The sequence below is a fragment of the Oryx dammah genome, unplaced genomic scaffold (genome assembly GCF_014754425.2).
Source record: "Oryx dammah isolate SB20612 unplaced genomic scaffold, SCBI_Odam_1.1 HiC_scaffold_1, whole genome shotgun sequence".
NCBI lineage: Eukaryota > Metazoa > Chordata > Mammalia > Artiodactyla > Bovidae > Oryx > Oryx dammah.
This window is the reverse complement of record NW_024070185.1, coordinates 107913152-107936155: the sequence shown is the minus strand read 5'-3', so window position 1 is coordinate 107936155 and position 23004 is coordinate 107913152. Positions and strand designations below refer to the sequence as shown.

Sequence of the window (23004 nt, the reverse complement as noted above, 5' to 3'; positions counted from 1 at the left end):
CTTTACAGTCCAACTCTCACATCCATACATGACTACTGGAAAAACCATAGCCTTGACTAGACGGACCTTTGTTGGCAAAGTAATGTCTCTGCTTTTTAACATGCTGCCTAGGTTGGTCATAACTTTTCTTCCAAGGAGCAAGCATTTTTTCATTTCATGGCTGCAGGCACCATCTGCAGTGATTTTGGAGCCCCCCAAAATAAAGTTGCTTACTATTTCCATTGTTTCCCCATCAATTTGCCATGAAGTGATGGGTCCAAATGCCATGATCTTAGTTTTCTGAATGTTGAGTTTCAAGCCAGCTTTTTCACTTTCCTCTTTCGCTTTCATCAAGAGGCTCTTTAGTTCTCTTCACTTTCTGCCATAAGGGTGGTGTCATCTGCGTATCTGAGGTTATTGATATTTCTCCCGGCAATCTTGACTCCAGCTTGTGCTTCCTCCAGCCCAGCGTTTCTCATGATTTACTCTTCATATCAAGTAAATAAGCAAGGTGACAATATACAGCCTTGACATACTCCTTTTCCTATTTGGAACCAGTCTGTTGTTCCATGTCCAGTTCTAACTGTTGCTTCCTGACCTGCAGCAGGAATCCTGACAGGTTTCTCAAGAGGCAGGTCAGGTGGTCTGGTATTCCCCTCTCTTTCAGAATTTTCCACAGTGTATTGTGATCCACACAGTCAAAGGCTTTGGCATAATCAATAAAGCAGAAATAGATGTTTTTCTGGAACTCTCTTGCTTTTTTGATGATCCAGCGGATGTTGGCAATTTGATCTCTGGTTCCTCTGCCTTTTCTAAAACCAGCTTGAACATCTGGAAGTTCACGGTTCACGTATTGCTGAAGCCTGGCTTGGAGAATTTTGAGTATTACTTTGCTAGCGTGTGAGATGAGTGCAATTGTGCGGTAGTTTGAGCATTCTTTGGCATTGCCTTTCTTTGGGATTGGAATGAAAACTGACCTTTTCCAGTCCTGTGGCCACTGCTGAGTTTTCCAAATTTGCTGGCATATTGAGTGCAGCACTTTCAGCAGCATCTTTTAGGATTTGAAACAGCTCAACTGAAATTCCATCACCTCCACTAGCTTTGTTCGTAGTGATGCTTCCTAAGGCCCACTTGACTTCGCATTCCAGGATGTCTGGCTCTAGGAGAATGATCACACCATCGTGATTATCTGGGTCGTGAAGATCTTTTTTGTACAATTCTTCTGTGTATTCTTGCCACCTGTTCTTAACATCTTCTGCTTCTGTTAGGTCCATACCATTTCTGTCCTTTATTGAGCCCATCTTTGCATGAACTGTTCCTTGGTATCTCTGATCATCTTGAAGAGATCTCTAGTCTTTCCCATTCTATTGTTTTCCTCTATTTCTTTGCACTGATCCATGAGGAAGGCTTTCTTATCCCTCCTTGCTGTTCTTTGTAATTCTGCATTCAAATGGGTATATCTTTCCTTTTCTCCTTTGCTTTTCGCTTCTCTTCTTTTCACAGCTATTTGTAAGGCCTCCTCAGACAGCCATTTTGCTTTTTTGCATTTCTTTTTCTTGGGGATGATCTTGCTCCCTGCCTCCTGTACAATGTCACGAACCTCCATCCATGGTTCATCAGGCACTCTGTCTATGAGATCTAGTCCCTTAAATCTATTTCTCACTTCCACTGTATAATCTTAAGGGATTTGATTTAGGTCATACCTGAATGATCTAGTGGTTTTCCCCACTTTCTTCAATTTCAGTGTGAATTTGGCAATAAGGAGTTCATGATCTGAGCCTCAGTCAGCTCCCGGTCTTGTTTTTGCTGACTGTATAGAACTTCTCCATCTTTGGCTGCAAAGAATATAATCCATCTGATTTCACTGTGTGTGAGTACCATGTCATATTAGGTCCAGGCGAGCACCCACTCCGGTAATCAAAGAAGCCTCCCTGGATGAAGCAGCCTGTCAGTTAAGGGAGAGTTCAGGCTGTCTCCTTGGTAGTCTGAGAGATATTCCCTCCTTTATCTAACCTGTAAATTGTTGGACAAGTCCAGCAAGAAGGCAGAAGGGAAATGTGCGTTCCACATTATCACGTATCTATTTACCTTCTAACAGCCCTCAGAGCTCCCAGCCGTGGCAGGGAAGTGGCAGTGAAGCGGCTCTTGGCTCAGAAGGTTCTGCTGGGCCTGTCCTTGGGCGTCCCTCTTGGGATCCTGGGGAGGAACCTGGGTGCACCAAGCTCAGGGAAGTGCACGTCCGCTCATCATGTGAGGAAATCTGTGTGTGGAGTGGAGATGCATGTTGGAGAGGACCCCCACCGAGCTCCAGCTCCACACTGGCCTTGCCGTTCCTCCTAACCCTCCAAGCTCGTTTTCATCTCAGGCCCAGAAAACAAGTGCTCCCTCCCTCCGGCTGGCTCTTTCTCAGCTCTCAGGTCTCAGCTTAAATGTTACTTCAAGGTCAGAGAGGGCTTCTGATCAGTCGCCATAGCACCCAGCACCCTCTTCGGTTTCATCCCAGCCTTTATCACACGTCACAGTCACATATTTGTTTAATGTCTGTGCCTCTGTTTTCCATGAGGGGCCGTGTCTATTTTGTTCATATTTCTGAATGGATGAATAATTTCCTCTCGTCCTTCTAAACTAGTGCTTGCTCATATGATTTTTAAAGCATATGTCTAAGCTAAACATTTCACCCTTGATACGATGTTTCTGTCCTCAGTACAGAGTGATGTCTGTTAAATAGAGGGGATGCAGCTCTTGTTTCTCTTCCGTGTGTGTGTGTCCGTGTGTGTAAACACGAATTATCAGCACGTTGATCTCCCCCACTAGCAAATTAGTCTAGGGACTGGTCAGTGCTTGTGAGGGTTTACACCTTATTTCCGAGGGTTTCTCAGGTCATGGATTATGCTCACTTTAGCATCACAGAATTTTAGAGCCAGAAAAAGGCCCTCGGAGATGCTCCGAAATGGTGCGGGTACACGCAGACCCCCCGCGTGGTGTTAAATTGCCTCTAGCCACTTTCCTGTCCCTGCCTGTTTCATACGGTGCCTTTTTCTCGGTGTGGAATCTGTGTGAAGCAGATTTCCAAGTTCCCACCAGCAGCTCCAGTGGTTTTTTTTTTACTACCTGGTGTTTTCTCTGAGTGTCGTTAAATTGCTTTTTGCGTCTCCTACAGTCCCTAGGACTGCTCTGGAAACTGTATATCACATGTATGAGTTTATCTAAGAAAGTTGTGGGGAGAAATACAACTATGTACACCTATTTGTTTATAAAAGTATTTATAGGGTGGGAGGAATTGAGAGAGTAGCATTGAAACATTTACGTCACCATATGGAAAACAGACAGCTAACGAGACGTTGCTGTGTGACAGGGGCCTCAGCCCAGTGCTCTGTGACAACCTAGAAGGGTGGGGTGGGATGGGGGGGTGTGCAGAGAAGGAGGGGACATATATATACTTACGGCTGATTCACATTTTTGTATGGCAGAAGCCAACACAATATTATAAGGCAATTGTCCCCCAATTGAGAATAATTTTTTTTAAAACGTAAAAATTTAAAGTGTTCACTACCTGGACACTGGTCAACTAAATGGTCTGGGAGAATAGCCTCCCGGACCGTCTAGTTGCAGGCTTATTTTTGCTTTCAATCCCAGCATCGCCCTCCTCCCGGCAGGAAAATCACTTTGATTCTTGAAGTTTTATAAGAGATGCTGAAAAATAAAACATAATTTGCATGGACTAAAAAAATGTTTTTAAGAGAAAGGATAAACAGTAATAGAAGAGTTTACATATGGGGGTGGGAAAGAAGAGGATGGAAGAACAAGGATAGAAGGTAGATTTCTCTGAATTGATCTTGTTTCATAAATTTGACTTTGAAACTCTATAAATGCTTTATGTAAGTATAAATAAAAATTAAAATGGGGAGGAAAGCAATTTTAAAATATTCAAGATAAAATAAACCAACTTTCCTGTATATAATTGAAGGCATAACCACTCAGAGGAAACATTTCACAAATTCCCTGGTGGTCCAGTGGTTCGGACTTTGAACTTCCACTTCAAGGGGCACAAATTCGATCCCTGGTCAGGGAACTAAGATCCTAGAGGCCACATGGCCAAACAACGGTAACATTTCAATGACAAACACAGTAATCTGATTATATTTTCTTAGTGGAAATACTGAAAGAGCAAGAACGAACTGTCAAACAATTTAAACTGTTTTTAGTAAATATATTGTTAATAATATTTGTGTTGATGTTTTGAAATTACTATATTTTATCATAGGATAAAACAAATAATTTATGTTGAAATTTTTACTATCAGGGAAGAGAAATGCACATATATGGACTCCTGATGTATTTTCTATTTTAAAAATTTAGTAGTTCTCTTTACTTTTAAAAGACTCTGAAAATGTCCGAGCCAGTACCAGGGAGCACCCCTGGGGCCAAACTGTGGTTTCTAAGTACTTTTTATTTTCCTAAAGGCAGTTAGAACTCCTTGGTGAAATGGCTTGATTCCAGGTCTGGGGCAGGATTTGAGCTTAGACCCTCTTTTCATCCTAAGAAAAAAGAGAGAGGAGAGAGAGTGAAGCTTGCAGATATGCAGCGGTTCTCAGATCACGGTCCCTGGACGGGCAGCAGCAGCACTATCTGGGCACTGGTCGGAAAGGCCAGTTTTCAGACCTCACCCAAGGCCTGCTGCTGCTGCTAAGTCGCTTCGGTCGTGTCCGACTCTGTGCACCCCCATGGACTGCAGCCCACCAGGCTCCTCCATCCATGGGATTTTCCAGGCAAAAGTACTGGAGTGGGGTGCCATTGCCTTCTCTACACCCAAGGCCTACTGAATCACAAAGTCTGGTGATTCAGTGATGGTGGCCCCAGTGATCTGTTTTTACAAGGCTTCTTGGTAACCCTGAGACCCACTGGATTGAAAGAAACTGGAGACATAACCGTCAGATACAAAACTTGAAGTTTATTTGGATGCTGAATCAAGCTGGTTAGTTTTAAAAAATAATAAAAATGAAATTATGATGCAATCAGGAACGTATCTACTGACACCTGTTTGGTGATACTAAGCAGTCATGCTCATCGATTTAGATGTGATAATGACATTGTGGTTTTTTAAAAAGAACCTTTTTCTCCTAGAGCTGTATACTGAAATATTTTGGGGTGAAACATGATTGGGTTCTAGGATTGATTTTTAAAAATAATCTTAGACTGAGGACGGGCAGGGGTATAGATGAGATGAGTCTGGCCATTAGTTGATAGCTGTAGCTGCTGAAGCTGAATGGGTGTCTAGTGGTTCATTCTCCTGTTCTTTCTACTTCTGTAAATGTTTTGAGAGTTTTCATTTTAAAAAAGAATAACAACCAGCCAGGAAAAAAAACAAAAACAATCTGAGAAGTCAGGTAGCACACTCATTAAGTCTCAGCTCTCATCTCAGCGCTGTGGCCCCGAGGAAGAGTTGCTCTGTTTCACTCCTGCTGGGGGTCAGGGACTCTGCTGTACAGTAGCCTCTCATCTTATCCCTTCCAGGATAAGTATTATTAGTCCCGTTTTTCAGAAGTAAGAACTGAAGGGAATCCCTGGTGGTCAGTGGTAAAGAATCCACATGCAATGCAGGACACGCAGGCCCGACCCCTGGGTTGGGACGCTCCCCTGGAGGAGATGGCAGCCCACTCCCGTGTTCTTGCCTGGAAAATCCTCTGGACAGAGGAACCTGGTGGGCTACAGTCCATGAGGTCGCGAGAGTCGGTCACGACTGAGCGAGTAAATCACCACCGAGAACTGGAACTCACTTGCTCCATCATCTTAGCATCTGGCAGCAAGGGAGCTCTGGAGCCTGCCGTTTTCACCCTGGCGTCTTCATCCTGTGAAAATGAAGATTTTTAGTTCAGAGAGACAGCAGACACTTGTATATAATTCCTTGTCTTCAGTGCTGGATAGAATTCAGGCGTTCAGGGTGCTTTGAGAGTGCAGGCGAACCCACTGCTTGGCAGATGGTCTCACAGCACCTACTTTGAGCCAGTCACTGGGGAGTCAGAGGGAAGAATTGAGTTCTACCCTCAGGGAGCTTGTAGTGTAGGTGGGGAAGCAAACAAGTAATGATCTGTTACAATCCACCGTGAAGTGGGAAATGTTAGGGAAAGCCCTGGACACATTGGGCACCCAGAGGAGCAGTAAGCAACTGAGGCTGTGGTGGGGAAGGTTCTCAAGGAGGGCCTCCCGGAGAAGGTGCTGTCTGAGCTGACTTCAGAAGGAGAGGTAAGGTTAGGCAGGCAAGGTGAGCAGTAACCGTCCTCCCTGTCTTCAGGGAGCCTCTCCTCTGAGTCTCTGTCCTCTGCAGTGTGACATGAGGGTCAGGCATCATCCCTGTTTACAGATGTCGACCCAGGGCTCTGAGTGAAGAGTGACCTTGTCCCAGAATGTGTGGCCTGTGAAGCCGCAGCCAGAGCAGAAGTCTCCGGGCTCTCAGCTTGAGGAGGAATCAAAGAAAACCTCATGTTTTAATTAGGATCTGTTTTGGAAGCACTGTCGAAGTCCTTGTAGCTGACACGATTGGTTAATCTTAAAAGTAGGTTAAAGCAGGGAATCAAAAAATGATACATACCTTAAACATCTCAGTTTAACTTAAAAACAGTTCAATGTACATTCATTTGCCATTCTTTTGATGTCGGGCCAGGGCCTTTCCTTTGAATATGGGTCTGCTGATTGAAGTTCCCCGTCTCCTTTCTTTCATAAACTACATCCATAATGTATGTCTGTCACTTCCAATTTCTGTTTCTTGAAGATGAAGAAAAAACTTAGGTACTTGCGAAGCAATTTGAATGTAGAATTCTCCTGGACTGCGTTCCTCCCACATCTTTTAGCGTTGACTCACCCACACCTAATTTGGCAGAAATGTGGGGGTTTTTTTAGTGACTTGCCTTTATCAAGTCTTCTCTGAAACATATGCAGGTTTCTTTCAACCGGTTCTCTTTTCATACACATATTTCATAAGTTTACTGAAAAATTAAATCACATAACTGATTATAAGAGCCGTAAACAAGTTTGGGGACAAACTAAAGTGAGTCTCCGTACGTCGGGAGCAGAGGTGTTTCAGTGGAGCACAGGGTGGCCTGTGCCAGACATCTTACAACCCAGGGGTTTTTTGAGGAAGGGAGTGTGCTTCACCCCACGCACCAGTTCAGTGGCGACTAGGCACGAGGGCTTCTGTGTGCGTGCGTGCGTGTGCGCGTGCGTGCTAAGCCTCTTCTGGAGTGGGTTGCCTTGCCTGCCTCCAGAGGATCTTCCTGACCCAGGGATTGAACCAGCATCTCATATGTCTCCTGCATTACAGGCGGGTTCTTTACCTCTAGTGCCATCAGGGACGCCCGAGAGAGTCACCACGGCCTGCATATTTCACGCTAGAGGCCTGGGAACTGTGGGCTTGTCATCCATCTACTCTCTCCCCGTCTCTGAAAACATCAAAGCAGGCTCTCCTAATAGATCATACTCCCCCTAATAATATCTTTATATCCCCTTTGTAAGATGTAAGCATTAAAAATAAACCAGCATTATAGTTTTTTGGGGGAAAAACTCAATTCTGATAAATTAAAAAAACGAAAAACAAAATATTCCAAATCCCATCTCTCAGAAATGGAACACTGTAAACGGTTTCGGGATGTCTCTGTTGTCAGATGGTTTAGACATCTTGATATACATGCCTGTGGATAGAGATATATGCATTCAATTTTGTGAAACCGGCGTGCCCTGGTACATAGGAGCTGTTCTGGGTTCTTTTGTCACTAATTAGCATCATCTCTCAATGTCAGTAAATGAAGTCCTACAACATCATTTTTAATAGCTGCGAAATTACTCCGTTGTATATAAGTACCATAATTAAGTTACCTAAATCCCTATCGAAACAAATCAGGTTGTTTATTTTGTCCTGCCGTGAACAGTGCTGAGGTGAACATCCTGGAGCCAAGGCATCTTCTCAGGCTTGCAGCGCCCTTCCTTGGGGGTAAATGTCCAAGCGTAGACTCGGTAGGTCGGAGGGTTAAGCGCATCCTAACACCCGCTGCGTCTCAGCGGGCCTGGGTGCGCCCTGGGCTGCCCTGGCTTGCAGTTCCGCCAGCGGCCCTGCGGCCTCCATCCAGCCGGCAGCACGTGGCTTCCAGCTTTTACTCAAATACCTTTGTTTGGGAGGTTGAGCGCTTTTTATATGGTTTTGCAATTCTTCCTATATGATCTGACATTTCTATTCTTTGTTCTTTTTTTTTTTCTAAATCCCCTTCTCTTTAGACGGGAGAACTGAAGGCAGAGATCAGCAAACTCCACAAAAAACTGTTTGAACAAGAAAAGAAGTTGCAAAACACCCTGAAGCTGTTGCAGCTGAGCAAGAACCAGGAGAAGGTCATCTTTGACCAGTGTGAGTGGCGGTGGGGTGGCCGCCATGTCTGGGCCGTACCTCTGGGCGGACTCAACCCGGCCCTGGCTTGTCCTGATGCCTCCTGCGTTTGGGTTTCCTTATGTCCTTCACCCGGGGTCCTCCGAGAGCCTCTGGACGGCACAGCCCCCGCTGGACTGTGGGCTGGTGGCCTGTCAACATCCTTAGCTTACAAGGGGCCTTGTGGGCCAGACCCAGGCAGGGGCATCAGTGACCGCAGGGCCCCTCGCGTGTTAGGGCCCCGCGGCTGAGCACAGAGCGGCTGGGAGGTGGGGGGACCTCTCGGGGGCTGCACAGGACCGTGGGGGGGCGAGGATGGTGTTGAAAGCTAGTAGGGAGGTAGCCCTGGCAGAGTCGCGGGTGTCTGTGGGGCTCCAGCCTAGGAGAGCAAGTCCCTTGTAGAGAAGAGGGGCGCTGGGAGGGGGCTCCGTGTGGGGGCAGTGCCACCGGGCTGTGTCTGCGGTGGCGGCGGGCCGTTTGGCTGGGTCAGGTACCTGCAGCCGCGAGGAGGAGGGAGCGCGCTTTGTGCAGCCCTTGGTCCGGGGAACATGGGTTCACGGCGCCAGCAGTGCCTTGCGGCTGTTGCGCCAGGCAGTCCCAGGCACAGGACGTGAACTCTGCCTCCAGGGGAGCAGGCTCCGGAAGTGGGTTCAGACGGCCGAGTCCCCATGGCTGATCCAGGGCCCAGAACCCAGTGCCAAGCCCTGGGTCGGGGAGTCGTGGCTCAGATCGCCCCTTTCCTGCGAGACCGGGAATAAACGACTTTAGCTCTCCAAGCTGTAGAGTCCTCACTTCTAACTGGAGATGGTAATTCCAGGGGACTCAGTCTGGCTGGCTGGGCCTGGGTTCTCATCACAGCTTCATAAGTGTCCCTGTTTTCTCCTCTGTGAGGGATGGGAGTGATGTCTCCGCTCTCTTGTGCTTCTTCCTGGGACAGAACATAGGCCCCGTAAGTGTTAGTTCTCTGGCTCCTTTATTCCACGAGGTCAGACTGAGTTCTGTGCATGGAGGTGGTGGCAAACCGTTGACCTCCGACGTGTCGTAGCATCTCCCCTGCTAAGACGGCGTCACCGTCTCCGTATTTCTCCCCGTGGCCCGACCCAGAGTCAGTCTCAGCTGTGGGGAGGGCCTGCCCAAGGTCAAACAGCGAGCGGGCGGCTTGGCCAGGCTTGTGAGTCCCCCCAGGACCCCAGGCCCGCCGGCTTCTCCCAGGGCTGCTCCGGCTCTCAGGGACTAGGTGGAAGTTGGGGGGATGTCCCCACCTCTCCCTTCGCTGCCTGGGTCAAGGTGGACACGCCAGCGCCGCTCAGAATCTGCCGGGAAAGGAGGGGACAGACAGTGACTTCGAGAGCCTCCTGTGTGGCCTGGGGCCGCCCACTCCACGCCCCACCTCCAGTGGGCAGGAGCCCCTGGGGTGCTCACTGGGGTCGCAGCTGACAGACTGCCTGTCGCCGCTGGATGCCACTGAGGCTGGGGTCTTCGGGGGAAGGGGTCCGGTGCTGTCAGGCAGACCTGGGCTCTAGGCACGCCTCTGCCCCACGGGCTTCTCATCTCGGTGGGGGCCTCTTGCTCGGAAGGTGGGCGGTGCTGTTCAGATGCAGGGGCCCCTTCAGACTTGGGCCAGCTGAGACGTGACTCACTTGATACTTTTAGTGCCACGATGCTTACTCGTCTCTGGGTCCCGGCCCCTTGGCGAATCTCAGGAGAGGTGCTCTCTCCCCCCAGAAAGATGCACACGACGGCGTACACACAGATTTGCACATGGTTTCCGGGGACTTAGGATGCCCAAAGCATGACCCTGGACCCCAGCTAAGAACTTCTGCCCTGCAGCATGGGGTTGGGGTGGCGCAGGTGGCAGCGGGTGCCTCCGGGAGTCACCGCGCCCGGCTAGAAACAAGGCCACAGCATCTGCACCCGCCCATGCCACAGAGTGCATGCAGGCTCCATTGCGTCCAGAGGCAGGCTTTTGTGAGGCAAGAAATAAGAATTTTCTCGAGGCCACTGCATGGCACCTCTTTGGAATAAGCCACCAGGGAGTCGGTCTCAGCCTCACTCGCCAAGGTCCCAGTCCAGAAGCCTGTGTGTCCTCCCTGGGCGTAGATGGAGTCCCTGGCCATCTCGGAGGCCCATTGGGGGCACGTCCTGAGGCGGGCCCTCTGCCTGCCCGTGGGTTCCCACGTGCTGGGCCTCTGCCTGCAGCCACGGAGCCCAGGGAGCTGCGAGGTGGTCCTGCCCCAGCCGCTGCTCCAGGCGAAGCGAGTGGCCGGCACAGGGAGCTGCCCCGTGTCCGTCCGTCTGTCCTCCCTGTGGTCAGACTGCAGTGCCCTCCTGCCTGGCCCTGGCCTGCACACCTGCATTTGCTTGGAGCGGGCACTCCCCATTCCCAGAGCGGCTTCTCTGGGGGATGAGGGCTCCGAGACGGGCAGGCCTCTCCCCTCCCCACACCGCGGCCCAGCCCACAGAGGTGGGCTCGGGGGTCCCCCTGGCCCTGCCAGGCCTCAGTTTCATCTGTAACGTGGTGTCACACGCCCTGCCTTTGGCTTAGACTTGAGGAGGGGTCTCTGGCCCACCCTCTCTTGACGGGTCACTTGGTCCCGGGTGTGTGATGAGGTAGACACCTCTAGGTCTGGATGCCGCGGGGCTGTCTGCAGGCCTGAGCCACTTGGGGCTGGAGGCCTCCTCCCTGCCCTTGGCTGGGCCGCCGACTTGTGTGGCGTCCATGTCTGATCGCCCCGTTCTTTCTTCTCTCCTTAGTGGTTGTGACACACAAGGTCCTCCGGAAGGCCAGAGGGAACCTGGAGGTAATGTCGCTTTGAGACCGGCGTGCGGAGGGTGGGACGGGCTGGGGCTGGCAGTGGTTTCCTTTTGAAAGATGAAGGTGAAACCGGTCACCTGTTCTCCGCCGGCTGTATTTTTCTGCCCGCAGTGCATGGAAAGTTTCGTTTTATCATGCCTCGTTTTTCATGGTGGTTCTAGTTATTGGTGTGTTGTTTTTTAACCAGTGAGAAATGCAGCAAATGGTGCCTGACACATAGTGGGCGTTTGATACATATTTCATTATCATCTGGCTCTATAAATATTTACTGATCAAACAGCATGTCTTTGAAAGTAGTTTCAGAACTACTCACCTTTAACCCTCTCAGGGATCATACTCCAGAAACCCTCCATGTGACCTAAAATTCTCATTTTTCCCCCCCTCCCTTCTCCTAGCTCAGGCCCGGGAGTGCCCACCCTGGAACGTCCAGTCCCAGCCGACCAGGCTCCTGAGGAGAACTTTGAGCCAATAAAGCTTGGGGTTCCCACTGAGCTCGTCCTGCCTCTCTGTCACGGTGGGGCTCCTGCGTTGGAGGGGAGAGGGGCTGTCTGGTCTCTTCCAACGCCCACCCACCATCTATCTTCATTTCTCGCTGGCATTAAGCGGTCCTTCAGAAATCCACCCCCACCCTGGGCCTGCAGAGCCAGCGCTCCATCGCTCAGTCCAGTGCACGCCCCGCGGCCTCCGTTGGGGTGGGGACTCTGGGGTGGTCCGGGCCGCTCGTGTGGCTGCAGGACAGCCAAGTGACCAGCCCAGGTCCTCCGCATCCTCCTGTCCTTCCAGACCCCGAACTGGGCCCTCTGCCGCGACCCCGTCAGTTCCCAAGGCGACGGTGGTGGAGGCGACGGGATCGCATCCGCTGGAGGCCTGGGGCTCAGGGAGGCAGAAGCCTGGGCTACAAGTCGGCCTGAGCCCCCACCTCCGCTTCTTACCAAGGGACGGGCAGGTTGGTGGTCAGGAAGGACCTCTCTGCTTGGCTTCCTGTCATCTGAGCACTCATCTTAAGAAATACTTGCGCACACGTACCTGAGTCCATCCCAGTGCGGGAAAGCTCAGATTTAGTTGTAATGTAGCAGCTCCTTTTTCTAGAAGTCTCGCAGCCAAGTTCCTCAAAGGAAGCTCCAAACAGCCCCCAAGAGGGCTTGGCACGGCAGTGTGGAGGGAAGAGGAGGCCTGGTTCTAGACCTGAGTGGCACGCTTCTGTCCTCAGTCGATACACCTGTAAAATGGGAATTGCCCTTCTTTGGCCCAGACCCGGTCATGCAGGTGATCCTGTGCCCTTTGGAAGTCACCGAACAGCGAGAGCCCTTCCAAAAACCAGTGTCTCTCAGTGGCGTGTCTCAAGCAAGTTACGAAGCCCTGCTTTAAGGTTCCATGGTGACGCACACAAAAGCGGGCGTGTTGGTGGGGATGGGGCGGGGGCGGGGCTGGGGGAGGGGATGTGGGCGGGGGGCAGGGATGGGCCTGTGGTACACTGGTACAGGTTAGCCTCGGGCGGGCGCAAGCCTCGGATTCAGGTAGAAACACAGGTTACAGTCAGTGCCTGCTTCATCGCTAGTTCTGAGTGCGTGGCCTGGCACGTGGCTGGTGCTCAGCCTGTGGGAGCTTTCTGGAAAGTCTGTGAGTGGAGGTCATGGTCTGTCCCTGCCCCTTTGGGTGGCACACGCCGGGTGCCTGAGAGCAGCGGCGTCTGGGAGCCCAGCTGGCCGTTGGCTTCAGTCGCCCACAGCTTCTCAGGAGCACAGTAATCCAAAGCAGAACATCTTTTTATCCCCCAATTGAGAATCGTGTGAAATATTTCCAACCCTGGGCTAGTGAAGGCCCGCCCCCGCTCCCCGGGGAGGTGGAGGAGCAGCCCCATGAGCTTGGACTGGATTTGGGCCAAGAACATCCTCGGCAAATAGGGACGATTTGGACCACGGGGAAAGCTCCCTTGTCCCTGGCGAGTTCATTTAACCAGCAGCTGGATTCAGGAGGCTGTGAAGCCTTCACAGGACAGGCGTCCGTTTCCCCGCTCGGGGCAGGAGTCACCACGTGAGGCTGAGGAGCTGCACCTGCGGGGCGGAGGGGCCGAGACCTGGCTCTGCCTGCGGGCCCTGCTCGCCCCCCAGGCTGGCGCCCGCCTGACGAGCAGTGGTCACGCTGGGCATCGTCTCTCATCTGCACCGCCTGCCTGTTTCACAGGCGAGAAAACGGGTAGGCTGTCACCGGAGCAAGTGCTGGAGCCAGAACTTGGGCCTGGGTCTGTCGAGACCCATTCCCAAAACATTCCTGGTCTCTGGACTATACCCTGTCTCCCCGAAATGCCAGCTCTTCCAAAACCCTGCAGCTCTCCCCAGCGTCAGGGCCCGAGTAGTCTCCTCTCCCTCTGCCCTTTCCAAGAGGAAGTCTCTGTCTGGCCAGAGCCGGGCCCCAGAGACACAATTGAATTCCTCTGACCCAGCAGCCCCGAGACCTGCTTGTGAACAGGGCTGTGCACGGGAGAAAGAGTGATCTTGTTAATCAGGCCTCCGAACAGTAGAGGCAGAGAAACCTGCCTGGGGGCTCCCAACCCTGCCAAATTGCCTCTTCAATCTTGGCCATATTTTAAGCCTTGACTCAAAAATCCAGTTATCACAATGACTCGTCCTGTCCCCAGAGAAGCCCGGGACACTGCCCTAGGGCCCGGTCGTGTTTACCTCTTGCCGCGGATGGGGCCTTCCCAGCTCGCTCTACTGGGTGCCAGGTGGGCTGGGCCTGCCCGGGGCCCTTCGTAACGGCCAGCTGTGAGGCCCGCCTGGACCTCGGCCAGGTCGCTGGGGTTTGCCTGTTCCTTCCTCCTGAAGGCTCTGCCCCGGCTGGCCTTGTGTGCCGGAGGCGTGCTGGATGCCTTGTGCTCCCCACCCTCTGTGACTTGTCCCGCCCCTGATCCCAGCCTCTCCGTCTGCGCTGCCTCCCAAGGCCACTCCTCACTCACTTCCAGATGGGCCACCTTGCACCCTCCTCTGTCCCCTGGACCACACGCTGCAGTAGCTCCCCAGCCGGCCTCCCCGCGTGCACCCACACCGGAGCTAGAACAGTCTTTGAAATGTGGACGTGACCCTGTTACCTTCCCGGTGTGAAACGCTGCAGGCTGCCCTTCGCGGCAGCGTCCCTCGTGGGCCTGGGTGTGCTGAGTCTGCTTCCCGAACGGCAGCCGCCTGCCTGACTGTCAGCTCCCAGGCTTCAGCTTCACAGGGCTTCCCTCTGCTCAGCCACAGGACCTTTGCACATGCTGCTCTCTGCCTGCGGGCTCCCGTCCACCTCGCTAGCTTCTCCTGTTTCTCTTGCTGGTTGCCTCAGAGCCTGTTCAGAGGGTACTTTCTCACCAGGAGCCCCTACTGTGCACTGTCCCAGGTGAGGAGTCCCATCATTGGCACTTAGCCACGCTTGTGGCTTTGGATTTTGTGAGTGTGATGGGGGGGGGGTTATGTCTCCCCCATCCCTAGCTGGGAGGCCGTGAAGGCGCAGAACGCACGTGATACTTCCTCACCACTCTAGCCCGCGGTGCCAGCCACAGGCCAGCAAATATATTCAGTCACCAGACACTCCCAAGGCTTCTCTCACCTCCTCCTGGAAGGACTCAGACTGGTGGGAAGAAGAGACAAGGATTAATAACAAGGCCAGTAGGGAGGGCTTGTTCAGGAGGTCCCGTGGCCCGGGCGGGCAGTGTAACAGTCACAGGTGATCATGTGAGGCCTCGTGGGGCAGATGCTGCTTTTCTCAGGGGAAGGACCGACTGGGTCACAGAGCGGCCTGCCTAGGGTCACACGGCCAGTCGGCCGCAGGGCTGGATTCAGACAGAGCCCCACAGGCTGCAGGGCCCCGGCCTCCCCCACCGCGCTGTCCGCGAGCACAGTTCAGTACGTAAGTGCGAGGAGGCGCGGGGGGCTGGGGTGTGGTCCCCCGGCAGGGTGCAGGAGGCTTCTCTACGTCAAGGCCCAGTCTTGTCCACGGCTTGGCCTCAGTCTCTCCATCCCGAATGGGAGACGGTGCTTGAGCTGCTTCCAGCCCCCGCTTCCATTCAGGTTTCCCAGAGCTCTTTAAGCACGTTTATTTCAACCCAGTCTTCGGGGAAGTGGCTGCCCCCACCTTACCCCAGAGGGCAGCACTGGGTCTGGGGAGCCCCTCTCCTGATGGATCGCGCCGTTAATAAATGCACCCCGTGGTTACCGGCCACCCTCCACAGTCCTCTCTCCAATGCCGGCATCGCCGTGGTCGTTAACAGGTGTTCACAGGAGAGCTTAATTGCACGTTTTCAGCTTTTAAAAGAGCCCCTGTTTGTATTAGCGCTAGTTTTCCTCTTGACAAACCAAACAGCGAGTGGCCCCAGCTCCTCTGTGGCGCCGGACGGTGGTGATGGCCGGCGGCAGGGAAGAAGGAGAAAGGGCCGTCCTGACTCTGACTCCAGCAAGGCCAGGGGTCACAGATGGGGAGCCGGGTCCTGAGGCTCCGTGGCTGCAGAAACCGATGGCTGGGAGCCCAAGTGTGTGTGTGTGTTTTCTTTTCTTCATTATTCTCTTGAAGCCTCAGTTTTCTTCTCTGCAAAATGGGCAAGCTATGATTTTGGCTTCCGTTTCACCATGGTTCTCTCTGCGAGGGTCACTTTATTTTGATGACACTGGTGTCTCTGGGAATTCAGGTTCTCCCACCCTTCTCCCTCAAGTGTCTTTTTAAAAGAGCCAACCTGCAGGCAAGACCATTTCTCACGGTGGGTGGAGTGGATACTCGGCATAGGAAGGGCTCCAGAGACACTTGTTTTGTATCAAATACACCATCTTCCAGCACCCACCTTCACCCAGGGAGTATGGCCCTGTTCATGGAGGGGGCACAGCATGGGAGGGTGTTCACACCCTCCTTCAAGGTGGGCGGAGTGTTACGGGGGGTGGGGACACTTCAGGAGAAGGAATCAGTCTGTGCAAAGCCACCGAGGCCCTGGGGTGACCTGCGGTGGTGCCGTGAAGCCAGGATGTCAGGCATGAAGGTGTGAGCGGCTGAACAACAACAGCATCGTTGGGTGCTGGCCCCCACCCACCGGCTTGGGCAGCCCTGGGCACAGTTGAACGTGGACACTCGAAGTTGGGGGCCTTCTAATCTGTGGCCTTGGGGGCACTGGTGGTGATTATTCCGAGGAGAGGAGGAGAAAGCCCAGGGACGAGGGAAGGGACAGAAGATGAAGGCTGAGAGTGAGGGGCTGGGCTGGGCTGGGCTCAGTTCATCTCCAGGTGAGTGAGCCGTGGTCGTGGGGACCCAGAATCCTGCCCTCCCGTTGCTGTGGCCGCAGGAGGCCTGGTGTGGAGGCAGCGGGGAGGAGACCCCTTGGAGGCCCCCCCTCCCCCGGGACCTGCTGGGATTCTGGTTTCATCTGCCGGCTCTGGGTGTTGTTCTGGAGTGACCGGCTGACCCGGCTGCCGTCCCCTGGGAAGCAGGGCCACACGGCTGTGTGGGAAGGGCGAGGGATCCGGCCCTATGACCCTGGGGAGGGGTCTGGCCTCTGCCCGCCTCTGTTTCTCATCTCCTCCTCCCCTGCAGGCTCCCTGTCTGAGATCGGCCCCCTCTACCCCCTGGAACCACAGTCTGCCCAGGGGACCCCTGCCTCTCACCAGCCCAGCTTGCCCTGCTTCCTTTCTTGACCCCTCTCCACTCGCCCACCTCCTCCCTGCTGACCTGGTTCTCATGGGGTCCCCTGCCTCCTGCCACTGCCTATCCTCTCCTGCCTCCGCACCCAGCCAGGGTGAGCTTGTCCATCACAAGCCTCCTCATCTCACTCCCTGCTGGCACACATGCTCTGGGGACAATGCGACCCTTCCTCCTTGGCATTCAAGCCCTCTCTCGTTGACCCCAACCTTCTTCCTTCAGCTTTGTATTTTTAAGAGAGATTTATTTATTTATGTGGCTGCGCTGTGGCCTGCGGGGTCTTCCTTGCAGTGTGCAAACTCTTGGTTGTGGCGTGTGGGATCTGGTTCCCTGACCAGGGACTGTGGGCTCCCTGCACTGGGCATGCAGCCTTCGCCACTGGACCACCAGGGACGTCCCCATCCCCCGTGTCTTTGGACAGTGCCCCCACCCCCACCCAGCCTTGCTGCACTTATCATAGGCCCTGAAGGCACCTCCTGTTCTCTGCAGCTCTGGACTTTGCACATGTGTCTCCCCCATCCTCAGCCTGACACACTTATCCTTAAAGACGCATCTCAGGGGTCATCTCTGGGCCTCCATGCTTTAAGCCTCAGTTTATCCCCCTATAAAATGGGCATGATCATATTTCCCCTTGGAACTGGAGACAGACGGGATTTTAACTGACTACAGCAGTTCAGTCAACGGAGGCCAAAGAAGGGATCCCAAATGCTAACGGTACCTTGGCTGCATTAATAGAGACAGAGGAGGAGAATAGTCTCACTGCCCGTGGCCTGCCGTGCTACTCCGAGAGCCTTGGGGTCGTTTCCCGTGACTTGCTTTTGGAGGGATGTTGACACAGTGGGTTCTCTCACCGAGGCTCTGACCATTTGTTCTGCACTCATCAAGCATGTGTGTGTCGCGTGGCACACACATTGTCACAATCCTATAAACCATTGCGTCCTTTAACAGGAACTCACAGTCTGTTTGGTATTGTAATAACAAAAGAAGGCCCCTGGTAGGCAGAACTGTGTCCCTCAGAGATGTCTAATCTCTAATCCCCGAACCTGTGAATATTAACACAGCAAAGGGGAATTTACAGATGTGCTAATGATAAAAACCTTGAGCGGGGCAAGTTATCCTGCATTATCCAGGTGGGACACGCTAATTACATGAGTCCTTAAAAGAGAAGGACTTTTCTCCAGCCACGGGGTCAGAGAGACAACAGGAAGAGATTCAGAGAGGGAGGGGCTGGCTTTGAAGACAGAGGGAAGGCACCAGGGGTCCAGGAGTGCAGGTGACTTGGAGGAGCTGGAAAAGGCAAGGAAGTAGATGCCTTCCCAGAAACTCCAGAAAGGAGCACCGTTCTGCTGCTGCCTTGATTTTAGCTCAGTGGGATCCACGTCAGGTTCCAACCTACAGAGCCGCAGGATAGTAGAGCTGAGCCGCTGCTTGGGGTGACAGCAGCAGTGGGAGTCTCTTACATTAAATGAACACGGGTTTACGTGGCCGCATCGGGCCGCTCTGCGGCACCTGGGATCCTAGCTCCCAGACCAAAGATTCAACCTGCATCCTCGGCACTGCAAGGTGGATTCTTAACCACTGGACCAGGGGTGTCCCCATGATGCTTTAAATGGCATGGGTACAATCATAGAGACCCCACGCTGTGTGTAGGCAGTGGAGCAATTTCTTAATGACAGGACCCACCCAGTAGGTAGCCTGGCGGGGGTGGGGTGGGGTGGGGTGGGGGGTGAGCTCCTGGTCCCTGGAGGTGTGATTGCAGAAGTGCCATTGAGGATATCGGAGAAGGGATTGCTGCCTCCCTGGGCAGGTGCTGGGACAAAGGGCCTCCTCCGAAGAGCGTCTGGAAAGCGAGGTCTGAGCCGAATGGCCCTGGGCTGGGGAGACGGTGGTTGCCCTGCCGGCTGGGAGACCTCTTCGTCACCCCATCACCACCCGCCGCAGCCTCCCCCTAGGTGAGTTATTATATATGGTCCCAGGACTCCATTACTTCAGAACGCTTCTATGTAATGCATTGAAGGGATTATTGAAATGTGTGATTACAGTGTGCATTGTAATATAAAACAAGTCTATTATATTCATTTGATGGAACTGTGCTCCATACCGTCTCAGTTCTAACATAAAAGACCCTCCATTAAGGGTTATACAGCGTGGTGATAATTGTCCTTCACCCAGTTCCCACTCTTACTTCATGACGGTTCTGCCTGTGTGAAGTCAGGGTGCCTGAGCTCCTCAGCTGGGAGGGCACTTTGAGGCCCTTTGGTCCAACGCGACTTTAGACAGATGGAGAAGGTGAATCTTTGAGGGGTGAGGCAGTCCATTCGAGGTCCAGACCTGCTAACTGCTCGTGGTCCCTCCCTAAGACCCCTTCAGGAATTGGAACCCTTTCTTCTGAAAGAATCTTACATACAAGCAGAGGGAGGAGCCAGCTCTGCGGGAAGCCGGAGCAGGCTACCCAGGGTCCTGGCCATTTGGCGCCCACTACACCTCCACCCCCACTTCCCTGAGGCCCCTCCACAAAGTACTGGAGCTCCAGGGGACCCCCTTTAAAACCAGCAGCCCCATGCCTCCTTTGGTCCAGATGGGAAGCAGTGCTTGCTGGAGCTCACAGCCCAAACTGGGTGCAGCTGGGATCAGCCCCCTTCTCATCCACGGTGCTCAGAATCACGGGCCTTTGCTAGTTATCCTAATGGCGCACCCAGCCACAGAGGCTGAGCTGCTGTGTGTCTGCAGGGAGATGCAGGAACCCCTAAAGGCAGCCCCGGGTCCCTGCGGTTGTCACCCTTTCACAGATACTCAGAGCTCCTTCTAGGCAGCAAGCCCCCGTCTGGGCCCTTGGTTCATATGGTGGACAAAACCATGACCGCTGCTTAGAGTCTAGCGGTGAGAGAATGGCACAGATGAGTGAGCAAAGCGGCCCTGTCTCCCGGGGTGACCATGCTCCATCTCAGGGAGGGGGGGCGGAGCGGGGAGGGGCAGGGGGCTCATGGAGAGAGTCTGTGAGCAAGGCTGGAGGGGGAGGGAGTGCGTCTTGGGGCAAGGGTGTCCCATGCCGGCTGGGGTGGCAGCTCTGGGGTGAAGACCTGAAGGTGCCCAGAGGTGCCCAGGGAGCAGTGAGGGGGCCTCGGGTCGGGGGGCGATGGCAGGAGATGAGTTCAGAGGATGAGGTGGGCACGGGGTGCAGGCTCTGGGGTGGAGGAGAGCGTGATGTGACTCAGATTGTTACAGCGTCAGTGGCCACCAAGCCTGGAGGCCTGGGCCCCGCCTCTGGTCCCACTCTCTGTCTTCCCCACGCGCCCAGGACGTGGGGGACGGGAAGGAGCACCTGGTGTCTTGCCTGCTGCCTGCTGGATGGCAGCGTTTGCCCTTCTTCCTTCAGCACGTCCCCGGCGTGATCACCACCGTTCCTGTCATCGTCAGCCTTGTCGCCCAAGTCTCCCTGTTTGAGGTGTTTTAAGCATCTTCTCTCCCCTTTAAGTCCCCCAGCAACAGTCCTGTGAATTAAGCTTCATCTTTTATTTTGTACTCAAAGAAGTCGTTCAGAGAGGGGAGGGGAACGGCCCGAGGTCACACAGCCGGGTCAGTGGGAGCCAGAACTCCTCACTAACGGGGGTTCCCTGGGAGGCCCACCCTCGGGCCACTCGGAGTCTAGCAGTGTGAGGACAGCAGTCCCAGGCAGACACATGTTGCAGTGTGACCCAGGGAGGGTCACACACACTCACCCTGTCACCTTGTCACGCCTTTCCACCGGAGCTGCCAAGGGAGTCTCTCCCACTCCCAGGATGATGAGGGCAGAGAAATGTGCGGGTCATGGTATCAGGGGTTTGCTGAGCTCACTGTGAAGGTGCAGAAGTCGGCTCAAGTCCTGCCTTGCCCGGACCCAGTAGCACACTGGGAACAGAGAAAGGGAACCGTGCAGCTTCCCAGTTCCCTGGTTTTTGGCCTTGTCGCTGGGCTCTGAAGCCTCTTTTCTTAGGCTGGGGTCTCGAGCTTGGTCCCTCCACCTCTGTCTGCAGCGTTGAGGTGCGCAGTGGTCAGACCCCTGAGGGGAGGTTTGCCTGACTTTGCCCTTGGGCGTCTCCCTTCACCAAAGCCCTCCTGGCCGAGTGATTAACTCCTCAGATTCATTGGAAGAAACAGATGCTGAAGCTCACTTTGCAAATCTCTGCACTTCCCGGGTGGCTCAGACGGGAAAGTACCAGCCTGCAATGTGGGAGACCTGGGTTCGATCCCTGGGTCGGGAGGATCCCCTGGAGAAGGAAATGGCAGCCCACCCCAGTGTTCTTGCCTGGAGAATCCCATGGACAGAGGAGCTTGGTGGGCTACAGTCCTTAGGCTTGCACGAGTCAGACGTGACTGAGCGACTTTCACTTTCTACACATACAATCTCAGTTCTTACATCTATATGTACTTAGTTTTAATCTCCGCCCCCCCCCCATTTTGCAGAGGAGGAAATAAGTCTGAGAGATTAATTCACTTGCGCAGGGTCGCACAACCTAGGGGATCAAGGAGCTGGTCACACTGCCGTGTTTAGAACGTTGGCTGAACTGAATGTGGCAGGTGGGGCGTGCTGGGCTGGCTGAGCCAACCCGTGACAGGCGATCAGAGCCTGTTATTCAAATCCAGCGACTCCTGCTTCACACTAACCGTCATCAAAGGTGCTGTGAAGAGGAGCCTGCATCTTCCTTTGTGCAAAGCAGGACCATGGAGGAGTCAGTTGGAATTAAATCAGGAGCCGGGAACAGGGAGAAGGAGAGGAAGGTCATCTTTTGAAATGACAAAGAGGTGCTGTTTTCTCAGGCACGGCTTTGGTAGCACCAACTGGGTTGCGAATTTTAATTCTAATCTCTGCAGCCGCTAATGTGCTTGTTGCTCAGAGAATAGACACTAATTGACAAGCAACTAAATAAATAACGTGGAACATGAAAGCAAACACAGGCTTTAAAGGAGAAGGAAAAATAGCAAAAAGGATGAAATTAAAAGCGCGAAGGAGGGGAGCTGAAGGGTGTTTTCCGCACTCCATTAGGGTGACATCAAAAGGCTTTTTGTGACATTTGTTTTATGGCGAAGATACAGTTTGGAGTCATCTAAGCTCCTGTCCCTATGCTGTCTTGCTCGTGCTGAAGATCAGAGGCGGTGCAGTGAGGGGAGGGGGCTGGATCTTCAAAAGGACCTGGAGAAACACAGGCAGAACCAGAGGGATGACACCCCAGCCCCTGTCTTACAGGAGGACAGCCTGGGGCCCAGAGAGGGAACTGGCACAACCGAGGTCAGACCGCGCATCCCTAGGAGGTGTGGCCTCTGGGGTGGGTGGCCCTGTGTCCCCCAGAAAGATACCTCGAGGTCCTAACCCCCAGCATCTCAGGATGGGACCTTCTTGCAGAGTCCCTGCGGATGTAACTAAGACAAGGTCATCCTGGAGTGGGGGAGGGTACCTTAACCCAAGGTAACTGGTGTCCTGATAAGGAGAGACGGGAGGCACATTTGGAGAAGCACCAAATAAAGACGCAGGGACACACGGAGGAAGCGGGTGAGACAGAGGCAGAGGCTGGGGGGAGGCTGTTGAGAATAAGGGAGGCTGAGAAGTGCCAGCCACACCGCGAACTGGGAGGGGTTCTACGCAGAGTCTTGGATGGAGCCTGGCTCTCGTGACACCTTGGTTTTGGCCCTCTAACCTCCAGAATTATGAGAGAAGAATTTCTGCTGTTTTAAGACACCCAGTTGGGGTTGTCTTGTTACAGCGGCCCTAGGAATCACACACCCATAGCCTTTGGGGGTTCTGGGCACACTCTGCATGGGGCCGGCTGAAAGGAGACACGGCTCCCAGGCCTGGCTCAAGCGTGGCCTCCAAGACTCCCCGGCTTCTGCCGTCCAACCGGCCCCTGATCACCATGGAGCTGTGTCATTCCGCCTCCCCCCAGTTATAATTATTTACCTAGTTCTTACGACTAGACTAGAAGAACCTTCTCAAATCCCATTCCAGTGTGTTCGAGCACTCCCTGAGCTTTGTAACTGGTTAGGGGATCTTCAGCCTCCCAGGTGGCTGCTCTCTGCGCGCACCGGCTTCCCATCGCCCCCTCCACCCCCACCGCCCTGCTCTCTTGCTTTTCTCCTGAACGTGGCCCACGTGCTCCTGCCTCAAAGTTTG

At 53.5% G+C, this 23004-nt stretch overlaps 1 protein-coding gene across 8 annotated transcripts in view; it reads left to right on the top strand.

The window, feature by feature from the left end:
* Positions 1 to 11695, top strand: part of CDK5RAP2 (CDK5 regulatory subunit associated protein 2) — a 185160-nt gene extending 173465 nt beyond the window's left edge. For 6 of the 8 annotated variants that reach the window (XM_040241801.1, XM_040241770.1, XM_040241811.1 and 3 more), the window contains 3 exons: positions 8245 to 8371; positions 11144 to 11190; positions 11605 to 11695. In XM_040241801.1, coding sequence (XP_040097735.1) covers positions 8245 to 8371; positions 11144 to 11190; positions 11605 to 11676 — 246 coding nt within the window. In that variant the 3' untranslated portion in view covers positions 11677 to 11695. Of the gene's footprint in view, positions 1 to 8244; positions 8372 to 11143; positions 11191 to 11599 lie in introns of all 8 variants that reach the window. The other 2 variants (XM_040241792.1, XM_040241775.1) reach the window with 1 other exon arrangement.
* Positions 11696 to 23004: the final 11309 nt, after the last annotated feature.